This window comes from Rhincodon typus, chromosome 24 (assembly GCF_021869965.1).
Source record: "Rhincodon typus isolate 14 chromosome 24, sRhiTyp1.1, whole genome shotgun sequence".
Taxonomy (NCBI): Eukaryota; Metazoa; Chordata; class Chondrichthyes; order Orectolobiformes; family Rhincodontidae; genus Rhincodon; species Rhincodon typus.
Genome location: NC_063355.1, coordinates 4,036,380 through 4,049,759, shown reverse-complemented (window position 1 = coordinate 4,049,759; position 13,380 = coordinate 4,036,380). Strand labels below are relative to the sequence as shown.

The 13,380-nt window shown below is 40.3% G+C and overlaps 1 protein-coding gene across 1 annotated transcript in view; it reads right to left on the bottom strand.

Annotated features, from left to right (window-relative positions):
* sfi1 (SFI1 centrin binding protein) overlaps positions 1 to 10,765 on the bottom strand; it is a 74,457-nt gene extending 63,692 nt beyond the window's left edge. The window contains exons 1-5 of the mRNA XM_048611346.1: positions 10,750 to 10,765; positions 8,849 to 8,915; positions 3,581 to 3,682; positions 2,765 to 2,895; positions 832 to 913 (exon numbers count right to left, since the gene is read on the bottom strand). Of these exons, the coding sequence (XP_048467303.1) occupies positions 832 to 913; positions 2,765 to 2,895; positions 3,581 to 3,598 (231 nt within the window). The 5' untranslated portion in view covers positions 3,599 to 3,682; positions 8,849 to 8,915; positions 10,750 to 10,765. The remainder of the gene's footprint in view (positions 1 to 831; positions 914 to 2,764; positions 2,896 to 3,580; positions 3,683 to 8,848; positions 8,916 to 10,749) is intronic.
* Between the last annotated feature and the right edge of the window lie 2,615 nt (positions 10,766 to 13,380).

Genomic DNA, 13,380 nt, shown 5'->3' with positions numbered 1-13,380 from the left:
ACCTGACAATTCTCACTTCCTTGAAATTGGCCACTTCAATCTACCCCAATATCTTTTTATGTAGTTCAGTCTCATTCCTGAGAAGTGACATGTTATGGGATGTATTGTTAAAAAAGGCTTTATATAAAGATAAATTGGCGTTGGTTACCAGGAAAAACTGGCGCAGAAACATGAAAAGTCATATCATTGGAATAATACGCCACTCTCCTTGCAAATCTTTTTCACGGGTAACAAGCCATTTATGAACTGCATTAACTGCAAAATGATATGTAAAAGAAATGTGGTAGCTAACTATAGCCAAGAAGATCCCAAAACTGGCAGTGAGGTGAAACAACAGATAATCTCCTTTAGTACAGTTGTGAGCACAAGAAATATTGATCAGGATACTGGGAGAACTTGCCGTTTTCGAGAACTTGCTGTTTTCCATCATTCTGGCACTGTAGTAAGAACCTAAATTATGTGCTAACATCTAAGGTCTGGCATTTGAACTCACAACCTTCTGGGTCAGAGGTAAAAGAGCACAACCTACTCATTCAAGGTTGATATCTTAATTAATTCAATATTTATACCCATTCAGTTCAACAGCAGACATGCTGAATGATTATTTTCTTTCAGTACTCACAGAAGAAAAGGAGAACGGCTGAACAGGCTCACGTGGCTGAATGGCCGACTCTTGAATATATGTTCCTATGTTCCAATAATGGCTCCAGTCAAACAGATCAACTATAGCCCCAGATTAATTTGACAACAGAAATTTTCCACAGAACAGGATAGGTTATTATGTCACCTTCTGTTATGATTAACTGTTGAAAGGGTAGAAGTTATAGTTACCAATCTTTCCGCCATTCGATTCTCATGCTGACGATCCAACTTTTCCCACCATGCATAAAAAGCCAGTTTCAGCAACATCTCTCTGCAAGGGTGGTAAATGACATATTACATAGTAGCTCTCAGTCACACCATTCAACGTACTTGTGTTGCTGGATAACTACCCAGCAGTGTCCTTCCCAAATCATTGTGGTTAATTCATTTTAGTGAAGTGATTGAGCATTGGCAATCTGAACCAACCAATTGTTTAAACACTCAGATCCCGTCATTCAAACAGATTACAGCTGACCTGTAACTCAACTCCATTACCCTTCATATGCCAATCTAACAAAAACGAACAATTTCAGTTTTAAATTTTTAACTGATTCCCCCACCTTCTTGAACAGACTAGTCACATTTCCATCTGCAGGTTATTAGTCCACTTGGTACCAAGCCTTCCAGCAGCTCATAATGTGTGTTAGCAATGACAACAGGTACTACAAAGATGAGCTTCAACCTGCTCTCGCTGTTATTTATTTTCCAGCTAGAGGCACTGAATCACCATCAGGTACTCTACATTAATAAAAAAAGAACAAAAAGAGAAACAAAGTGGGGAAAGAGGTTTGAAATATGTAATTGAAAGAAGAGGTTCAGTTCAAGTTTCCATTGAGGAGCTTTAGAACTGTTTAGGAGATGGAGGATGGAAGGGGTGCAAAGCAGAGAATTAAAATGGCATGAGAGTAGAGGCTCAAGGTTGTGTGTGAGGGCTGACTAAACGTATTCCACAAAGCAAACTCTAGTCTCCCCCATGTACAGGGGATGGTATCCAAACTAATGAGCACAATATACTAAATTATAAGTAAAAGTTAATTATTTTTCACCCAGAAAGTGTGTTTGGGGTCTTGGACATTGACAAAGGAGAAGTGAATAGAACATACATTGCATGGGTAGATATACTGGGAAGGAGAGACTCTTGGTGGGTGATTGAGCAAAGGATAAGGGTATCACAGTTTCTTTGGAACCCTGTGATTGGTGGTGGCATCCACAGCAGAGGGTGACCATCAAATGTAGAATGCAGTGGAAGGTCAAGGAGAAAAGAAACCTAATATGGTCTTGGGAGGGAGGAGGAAAGACGAGAGCAGAAGTGGGGAAATGAAAACCCGATACGATCAAGGTCCCAGTCAACCAGTCGGTGGGGACAGACATTCTTCAGTTGAGGAAACTGGAGGACATATTGGAGCACCAAAGTTGCTATTAAGGAAACCTACAATGGTCCTAGCTGCACTGCTTATTTATGGGGTATGTGGAACATTCTTTGTTCAAGTCCTACTCAGGTTACTCAACTCTTTTTCCTAGTACTTTGATAGTTGTATCATCAGCTTTTCTTGCTCCTAACCAGAATGGGAAAATTTTGTCATCTGTTTCCAACTTCCACCCTTCTCTCAATTCACACGATTCCTCCAAGGACAATTCTTTTCCCTTATTCTAATTCTTTGTCTCCATTTCTGGGGACAGACAGGAATGGACAAGAAATCCTGGCTGTGTCAGCAATGGCCAGACCCCACAAATGCAAGAACAAAAGACCAAAAGCCAACTGACACTTTCTTTTTCATTAATTTAGGGGATTTTGGGATCACTCGTTGGGTCAACACTTATCATCCATCCCTAATTTCCCCTGGAGAGAGTGGTGATGAACTTCCTTCTTGAACTGCTACAGTTTATTTGGTGTTGCTCACCCCTACAACCCCAATGAAGCATAAGTACCAAGGGATGTCAGGCGAAAAGCTCACCAAGCTAAGTCGTTGTATCTCTATGGTCAAACTAGTTGCCAGTTTACACATATTAAAAAACAGGCATATGGGCGAGGGTGGGGAAATGCATCACAGGACGAGGTATCTTCAGCGGAGGGATTAAGTGGGAGAAAAGCCACTCTAAACACTTAGCACTAGGAATGTACCTGTGGAATTCCCACGCGGTCTCTTTCATCTGATTCAGGCGTTTCTTCTCATTGACAAATACTTTCCACCTCTTCAGAAACAAAGGTAATAAGGTCCAACAGTAATGAGCATAAGCCTTCTTATCCTGAACCTGAAAAAGCCCAAACTGCATTACATAGAGAAAACGGACCCTGACTCCAGCATCTGCAGTTCTTGCTATCTCCCGGTCTTTAAGAGGTTAATTTTTGCTTCAAGAAATAAGAAACAAGCAAAAATAGCCATAATGACAGATGGGTAAAGAGCCTTTGGTCTGTCTAGTCTGTCCCACAATACACACATTCACACCCAAAAATGCTAACCTCTGGGCTAAAAACCAGATAAAAATCCAGGCTAATTTGAGGAATAAAAATCTGAGGGACTTCTCTCCCACCTATCGAGGTAATCAAACTAGACCTGGATTTCACTGCAGCGTTGATTACGGTACCTGCTATTTTTAAAAGACCTAATGTCCATCATAAAGAAAAAACATCCATCTTTTCCTTGAAAGAATTCAGTGAAGCAGTGTCCACACATCAGGCAAAAATGGTCTGCTTTCTCAGAGAGGAACTACATCTCAGCATGAAGTGGGGTAGTGGTAATATCATTGGACCATTAATCTTAGACTAATCCTTTGGAGACAGTGGTCTGAATCCCACCATGGCAGATGCTGAAAGCCAAATTCAATGAAATCTGGAAATAAAATCTAACCTAATGACAACCGTGTAACTGCTGTTCATGTCATTAAAAACCCATCTGGTTCAACTAAGGCCCTTGGGAAGGATTTATACCATCCTTACCTGGTCTGACCCACACATGGCTCCAAATCCACAGCAATGTGATTGACTCCACACCCTCTGAAATGGCCTAGCAAGCCAGAGTCGTACCAATTGCGAGAATGTCTCAAAAAAAAGAAACAAAACCAGATGGACCACCAGGCATTAACTTAGACACCAGAACCAATAATGTCAAACACAGTCCTGGTGATCCTGCAAAATCCTCCTTACCAACATCGAGAGGCTTGTGCCAAAATTGGGACAGCTGTCTCACAAACTAGTCAAGAACACCCTGGAGCATGTCCTGCCGCACCAGCAGAGGTATGCAGTCAGGAAGGAGTTAGCCTGGGAGTCTTCAACATTGGCTCCAGGCTTCAGGATGTCTCATTGCATCTGGTCAATCATGGGCAAGGAAATCTCCTGTTGATTACCGCATGCTACTGTGTCAACTGTTGAATCAGTACTCGTCCATATTGGGCACCACTTGGAAGAAGCACTGAAGGTGACAAGGGCATAGAATGTCAGCTCCTGGTGTGCTACAGGTATTGAGAGAACCAACAAGAAGGAAATATCAACTTTGCTCACCAATCTAACTGTTGTAAATGAACCCGTCCATTACAGTATTAATAGGAACAATCATCGCTGAGTTATCAGAAAGACAGAAGCCCTGTTTTCTCATTAAGGTTAGCCTCCATCGTGCTATGAATCACAACCACTGTGCTTAAATGGTACAGTCTCAAACACATTCAGCAACTCAAAATTAGGCTCACAAGACACTATTAGAAATCAGAAGTAGCAGAATTATATTCAACTGCCATCAAGCTAGGTGATCAATCTTCGTCCAATGAATAGGAGGGGCAAAACCAGGCATACATAAAAACAAGCTGCTGTGTGGCTACAAAGTCAGACTGGCTGCATTACAAACAGTGAAAGCATCATTCAATGGATAGAGATAAGCAATCATAGAACCAGTGAATCAGTCCAAGTTCTGCCACATACAGTTGTGAATGATGCTGGCCAATTGAACTAACAGCAGGTGGAAATTTCGCAAATACCCCATCCACAAACTCAAAAGGCAACGCTGAATCATTTGCAATAATCTTCAGCCAGAAATGTTGAGTGGATGATCTTGACATCCTCTTGAGGTTCCCAGCATCACAGTTGCCAATCTTTAACAATTCCATTCACTCCACATGATACCAGTAAATGGCCAAACACAATGAATACCACAATGGTTATGAAACCTGACAACATTCTGGTAATGACACTGAAGATGTGCTCAAGACCTAGCCATGCCCTTTGCCCAGCTGTTTCAGCAGAGCTACAACACTGGTATTTACCAAACAACGTGAAAATTTCTATTTATGTCCTACGCAGAAAAGATTGGACAAATCCAACCCTGCCAATTACGATTCCATCAGTCTTTTCTCCATCACTCAAGAAGTGACAGAAGAGGTCATTGACAATGCTATCAAGCAGCAAATCCAAAGGAATAATTGACTCACTATTGCTCAGTTTGGTTTCTGCCAGGGTCATTCAGTGCATGATGTCATTAGAGCATCAAGAAGCCTGAGCAAAGCTGGAGTCAATGGGAATCAGGGGAAAAGCTCTCCAATGGTTGTAGTCATATCTAGCACAAAGTAAGATGGTTGTAGCTTCTGAAGGCCAATTATCTTTGAGGAATTCCTCAGAATAGTGTCCTGAGCCCAACAGTCTTCAGTTGTTTCATCATTTATCTTCCTTCTATCATGAAGTCAAAAGTGGGGACAATAGTTGATGGCAGCACAATGTTCAGCATCATTCACGTCTCCTCAGATACCGAAGCAGTCCGTGTCCACGTACACCAAGAACTGAGCAACCTGGCCTGATAAGAGGCAAGTAACATTCACCTACACAAAAACCAAGCAACGACCATCCCCCAAAAATGAGAATCTAAACATTGCCCCTTGATGTTCAATGGCATTACCATCACTGAATCCCAAAATCAACATCCTGGGGGTTACTATTGACCAGAAACTGAAATGGACCAGATGTCTAACTACTCTAATTGCAACAACAGGTCAGAGGCACACAACCACCTTCTCTAGAGCAATGAAGATGAGCAATAAGTGCTGGCCTAGCCAGCAAGACCTACATCTCCTGAACGAATAGAAAAAACTCCAGTTTTACACAACTTAAAATTGAAATTTATGATCTGCCAATGCCTATTTATCTGGAACTGACTGTCACTTAGAACACAAACTATTCCTTTTATTGTCTTCAAAGCTTGATCCAGATCACCGTCAAGTCTAGACTTTGCTCAGGTATAGGATCCAAACTCTGTCATTCTATCCTTCTAGCTGAGGATTCATTCCAGCAGAAGGGCAATTTCTGGTTTTGAGGTCTTCAGGCTATCATAGGTGGAAAGAAGTATTAAGCTGTTTTAGCAGCCTCAAAGTTTTCAAAGTCAGAGAAACATCAGGAAGTTAGCTTTGTGTGTGTTTTGGAAGAGATGAAGAGCATCATATTTGGTCAATGTGAATAAAGTCACCAAAAGGAAAAGCTTGTGACCTCTTTAATTGAGCAAGAAATTTTGATGTGAAGACAGGAGTGGCACTTCACTAGGGTTGAGTGCCTGTAAAGGATATTGCAAGAGTCTTGTTTTTTGCTGTTTATGATAAGATCCTTCAAAATTGTCATCGGTATATTTATGTATGGCTATTTTTTTCTTTTGGGCAAAAATTTCTTGTATTCTTTTCTGAAGGATGCATTGACAGCCTCATGTGAGCATGTTCATTGACTGACCATCACAGTAATCAAATTGCAAAAATTACAACTTATAGTCTGTCAAGCCTGATTTATCCAGTATTACCATCAGCTGGGAACATACCAAAATTGACAGCAAATTCTGCAATGTGTTATTAAAACATGCACATAAACAAGCTGATGGCAGTAATTCCCTGCCCCTCCACAGTCGGCATCCCTGCAGATGGCAATCTTTTAAAAATCACTCAACTGTTAAGATTTTCCACACTTATGCTGTAAGATCAGAATAAAAAACCCATGAAAAAGTCATTCATTGACAATGAAATGTAATTGGATTTATAACAAAGCCATTACTATGAATGAACTGTCTTTCTGCCCTTGAAAACCTAGCTTTATATTTGTGCAAAGCAATTTTTTTTTAAATGATTAAAAAACTCTCATGTATACATCCTAACCTTTCTTTTGGCCTGTCCAATTATATAAAAATTATGTAAGTTGTTAGATAACCATTTTACTCCCTGGTTAGCTGCAAAAATTCCTGAATTTGCTTCGCTGTGGACCCTACTCAATGATATTACTTGAATGGCTGGAGATTTTTTTGAGTTGCTATCAGATTGAAAGTTAATGTTCAGGAAGTGTGAAATCCACACTTGAAAGATTACATCAGAAAGCGCACAGCTTTCTTCAAAAATCAGTGAAAGTGCCACTGTTCACTGCAAATTCAGCGCTACTCTCATATTATTGGTTGTTTTGTTTTGTTGAACTACTCATCTGTGATCCCATTAATTGCAGCAGCTGAGAAAAACGTGGCAGACAACATTTTTGAAAAAGCTTTTCAAGTGATTTGGCTGATACATCAATAGACAAAGTGAATGAATCAAAACGGAGTAAAATGTTGACAGAAAAGTAGGACCAAAAATCTTGGCAAAAGGAAGTTGATATACAAAGAGGGCCTGGTATGAAGACACTTCTTTCTAAATAGGTATTTTCCATAACTAACCAGCTGTCATAAATAAATTCAAGCAGCAAAGACAATGAATTTTGTTAAAACTGCGTAAACCTTGGTAAAGACAAAACCAGGCACAGAGGTTAACAAGAAAAGGATGATTTTTAAAATATACTCAGCTACAAGCATCGTTTTGCCAACTATGATACTGATACTATCTTAACTCAAAGTATGTACAAAATAGAATCATCCCAAAGCTCCTCACTTTCACTACTGCAATTATTAAACCACATTAAAATAACTCAGAACAGTTTAGAGATAGTAGGAACTGCAGATACTGGAGAATCTGAGATAACAAGGTGTAGAGCTGGATGAACACAGCAGGCCAAGCAGCATCAGAAGAGCAGGAAGGCTGACGTTTCGGGCCTAGAAGTAATGTTATGACTAGGCTAGTAATCCAAAGGGCCAGGCGATTCCTTTGGGGTAAAAACCAAAAGAACTGCGGATGCTGTAAATCAGGGACAAAAACAAAGCTGCTGGAGAAGCTCAGCATGTCTGGCAGCATCTGTGGAGGAGAAAACAGAGTTAACGTTTTGGGTCCGGTGACCCTTCCTCAGAACTGTTCTGAGGACGGGTCACCGGACCCGATTCCTTTGGGGTCATGGGTCAAATCCTGCCACAGTAGCCGAAAGAATTTAAATTCAACTAATAAAATCTGAAGTTGAATGCTACTTTTGGTAATGATCACCATGAACTCCTGCTCTTTAGAGAAGGCTAAGTGCCATCCTTATCGCGTCTTGCCCTATGTGACTTCAGCCCTTCGGCAATGTGGTTGACACTTAATTGACCTCTGAAATGGCTTAGTAAACCCAATGGCTCCTGAGCAGTTAGAAATGACCAACAAAACTTGCCTTGCCAGCAAAATCCCATGGAAGAATTTAAAATGGAATGAAATGAATGAAATGTTGGATCTTCTGAAGGATTAATCCAGTTGCTCCCATAGTTGTTACTATCTTCACTCCCATGGCACTGCAGGTCCACAAGGTTGGGCAAAGGAGTGAACCTCAGCCCAAGAGAATCAGGCAGACTAGGCTTCAGAAATCAGGCAACAGTAGGCCCAAGGTGAGCTCCGGGCATAAAGAAAGGCACAGGACCTCTGGGTGGTACTGTGAATCTCTTGCCGAAGCAAGGCAAAACAGTGAATGGTATTGAGAAAGCAAGTTTAGCTCAAGGATTCAGTAAGTCAATAACAGGCCTAGGTCATCTGAAAGAAACAGGCAGAGGGAGCAAAGAGTGGAGGAGTAGAACAAAATTCAGGTAGACTGGTGAAGGGCACTGGTGCTTAGCAAGGTTGTTTTCTTGAATTGCTTTAACTTTTTTTAAACTGTCATTTGAAAACAAAATGAAATGCTTGTGTTTTTGCTGCAAAACATATTTCAATTGTGGATTGTTAACAGATGCTGAAAACTAATAATTTGAGATTCTATAAATGAAACCTGTTGAGTCAGTCTGGGCTCTGTTGAGCTACCAGTTAAACCACTGGAATTATTATAGGGAACTATTTCAACTTTGTCATCCAGGACCATGTCCTTATTCCTCACCTGATACCGCTTTTCCTCTTGAATGCGTTTTATCCAGCAATGGAATGATTTTCTCAGCAATACCTCCCTGGAAAAGAAAGATGCAGTTCCAGAAAAATCAGTAACATATAACAGAGTTGTAGAGTTCTTGGCATTTTGGTGTTAATAAAGTATAATTAACTCAAGTATTAATTGCTTCTAATACTTGTTTGCTTTCAGTGGAAAAAAAGAAGGAAATTGTTCCTAGATTTTTCCATTAACTGATTGCATTGCAAATTTGAAGCAACTGTGCGCATTTCCCAAGGACCCACAGTATCTGCAATGGCTGAAGGGTGAATGGGTCAAGAGCAGCAAAAGCAGCCTCTCTGTCAGAGAGGCTAAATGCAATCAGAGCCTGGCCAGAAAGAAATCTGAGAACATACAAAACTTGACAAACAGCAAACAAAATTCGTGATCCAAAAATAAAAGCAAAATACTACAGATGTTGGAATCTGAAACGAAAACAGTAAATGTCAGTGAAACTCAGCAGGTCTAGCACCATCTGCCTGATCTAGTGAATATATTTTCTGTGTTTATTACTAGTCAAGCTAGCTATTCGCACATATATGTGCTGTCATGTGCACCACGATACAGTGACTGCCAGTTCAACATGTACAAGACTGGAAGAGGCAAAATGTCAGATTACAAACACAGATGAGTTCTGGAAATAAAAATGGAACATTTCGGAAATACTTTGGCAAAGAAAACCAGTCCAGGAGATCATCGTGGCCATAATTAATGTAAAACATTACCTGCCACTTGTACAAGATGATCCACACTCATGTCAGAAACAGGTTTGAAGGGAAAAAACAGCAAACACTGAAAGTAATATCAGTTACAAAGTCATACAGCATAGAAACAGACCCTTCAGTCCACTAGTACATGCCGACTACATTCCCAAACTAAACCAGTCCCACTTGCCTGCGTTTGGCCATATCTCTCCAAACCTTTCCTATTCATGTACTTATACAAATGTCTTTAAAATGCTGTAACTGTACCAACAATAATCATTTCCTCTCCTAGTTCATTCCACTCACGAACCACTCTCTGTAAAAAAAAAAGTTGCCCCTCAGGTCCTTTTTAAAACTTTCTCCTCTCACCTCAAAAATAGGACCCCGAGTTTTGAACTCCCCCACCCTAGGGAAAAGACCCTTGCTATAGATGTGCAGAAAGATACAGAGCTCATATTTCACGTTACTGGCCTTTCACTTGAAAGGTTGCTGACTTGAAATGTCAACACTATTTGACTCTTCATGTTAACTGACCTGCCAAGCATTTCCAGCATGTGCTTTTTTCCCCATATCTCTAGCATTCACAGTGTTTTGGTTTTGTGCAGGTTTGAAGGAAGGTAACAAACCAGCTCACAAACTGATAACTCATTTCAGACATTGTGGGTGCCTGAACCCTGGGACCAGGCACCTTCAGTTTCTGTTGCCATCAGATGGTTGGCCTAAACCTTCAAATTGGTGTATCTTAGAAGCCTAAGGACCACTTTCATGACAGCATCCAGACACTGTCAACTTAGAAGCTGTCATCAGATGTCAAACTGGTCATCCAACTGTGCAATCACATGGTTTTATGCAGCAGCATTCTATATCTGAACAGATATGAGTCATCAGAAAGACATTCAACTCCAAGCGTCTGAAACGCAAAAATGTGACTAATCAGTTTTGAGATACTCAGTCAGAGGAACTGACTATAGATTTCGGAATCAAAACTCTGTGGAATGCTAGATGCACATTTAGGAGACTCAAGGCAAGGTATGTGCACAAAAATAGGAGCATATCAGCCTTAGAACAAAGGATAATTTCACTTTTCTGTGACGTCTGATTATTGAAAGTCAGGAAACTAAACAGTTAACCATTCTCAGATTACAAGAATACCTGAAATGGTTTTGGGCTTGTCCTGTCAATGCTCGAAGTTCAAGTTCCTCTTGCTGTTCCAGACGTAATTTCCACTGATTCCAGCACCTTCGCAGCATCTGTCAGAACAAAAAAAAATTGAGAGCGCAGAAATGCAGGCTCAGGTCCCAGTGCAGCTGTATTTATAGAACTGCACAGTTAAATGAGCCCAGGTAAAGTGATTGGGGTTTTGTCAGAAACACATTCATCAGCCAATTTGATGTGCAGTTTCACGAATGCATTTTCCATTGTTTTTTCATCTGTGAGTTCTGCACATTTGCACTTGAGAAACTCACTTTTGTGTGTGGGGGTGGGGAGAGGAGGGAGATAAATAGTTTGATTTTCATGAACTCAAAGGATCTGTTGTGTTGATGTTCTCTGCTTGGAACAGGCTGTCATGAAAACTGAACCATTAGAGGACACTGAATATCAAGGAGCACCCTAGTTAAACCTGAATTCAGACAGACCAAAATCTGGTCTTAGTCTAGGCTTCAAATGTCTCAGCAAATAAGATTCCTAAACTATAACAGCTTCAGCTCCATTAAATGCAATTCACAGAGCCATAGCACCAAACAGTATAAAATGTAGCAGGTTCACGAGGTTGATTCCGGAGTTGAGAGGGTGGTTTATGGGGAGAGATTGGGTAGACCGAGGCTATACTCATTGCAACTTAGAAGAATGAGGGGGGATCTTATAGAAAGACATAAAATAATGAAGGGAACAGATAAGATAGAAGCAGGAAAGTTGTTTCCACTGGTGGGTGAAACTAGAACCAGCAGGCATTGCCACAAAATAAGGAAGAGCAGATTTAGGACTGAGTTGAGGGGGAACTTATTCACCCAAACAGTTATGAATCTTTGAAATTCTTTGCCCTGTGAATCATAAGAGGTACGTTGTTGAATTTTTTTAAGGCACAGATAGATAGATGTTTGAACAGTAAGCGAATTAAGGGTTTTGGTGAGCGAATAGGTACGTGGAACTGAGTCTACGAAAAGATCAGCCATGATCTTATTGAATGGTGGTGCAGGCTCAACGAGCCAGATGGCTTACTCCTGCTCCTGTTTCTTACGATCTTCAGCACTCATGCTCGAGCCACCTCTCTGGAAGACCAACCCAATTCATTCCACTTCCCTCTCTTTCCCCATTGTCACTTAAAAGCAAAAAACTTTTCAGAACTATCTAATTTATTTTTGAAAGTTACTCAAGGATCCCCTGCCACACCATTCCAGACCAAAACAACTCAAAATATAAAATTTCACCTCTCCTTCCCCCCATTTCTTTGCCAATTATTTTAAATCAGTGTCTTGTTACTGAATCTATTGCAGTATAATCAGTTTCTTCCCATCCATTCCATCAAGATCTTGCATAATTTCAAACGCCAACAGAGAGATTAAGAAACGGGAGTTTGAAAATACACAACGAGCAACATTCGACATTCTTCTTCTCTAAATCAGAGACTCTGGTCACAAGAGCTTTACAGTGACCAGAGGAAGAAAGTTGTGAATCACACGCAGCAAAAAAATGAACAAAGACTAACTTACTAGAAATTTACAGTTTACTGCAAAAGGAAATGATTCCTATTTCTTGAAATGTGTATAAAGCAATAAACATTGTAATTTTATCCACCAAGAAAAAATAATAATTCGGCAGCTTCAGGAATATTTTGGACATTTGAGTATTCGTGGCGACAGTGGGTTTCTCAGGAGCTTATCTCTTTAATCAGTGTAGCTAAAAGGTCACATTACAATTGACAGCACATGCTTGGAAATTATTCAGAACGTGCTCCATAATGCCTGGAAGAAAACGTCATTGTTTGATCCTTACCTGTCATTTTTGCAGAACGTTTGTCTTCTACTGTAAATTAATAATTTAAGTCGCTTTTAACCCATTACCTTTAACTGATCCTTAGAATTATAGCAGCAACGACACTTTTTTTTTTAAAAAAAACATTTGTTATATACATAATACTTCCTATAAGGTCACCAACACAAGCTAACATCTCCCTTAGATTTTCTTACAAAGCTGCTCATTAGTCACATTTCAACTGTACACTTCAGCCACAAGATGGAAAAGAAGCTGCAGAACTTCATAGTGATCCCCCAAACATGGTCAATGCACGGAGGGAAAGATAGTTGGAACTAGCATACTGATCAAGGGAGTTCAACTCCACTAAGACAGGGACAGTTGCACTTTATTCCAATGCCCTGTTATGTTGAAACTTGCAATGCTACAGATCACAGTGTTTTCCAAAGTGCTCTCCATTGCCTCCTGAAAATAAACTTACTTATGCTGAAGCACAGTTCCAAAATCACTGTAGCCTTCAATCAAGTTGTTTCCTCACTTGTGCCAGCAATTGCCAATGAGCAACTGCACTGTGAAAGACATCCCACCATGCCAGCTTCTGGTTCAGGAATACTTGAGTATTCTTGGGTGGAGTTATTGAATGACAACCAGGAATGGGAACTAACTAACCAATCATACCCATTTTCTGAATGAATCTTTACCTTTTTCATCTTGCCCTAGGTAAGATCAGTTAATCTCACAAGCTCTTGGCATCAATCTGATGACATCTATCAAGAGCTGCAACCTATTTCTCAATAATTACACTCCATA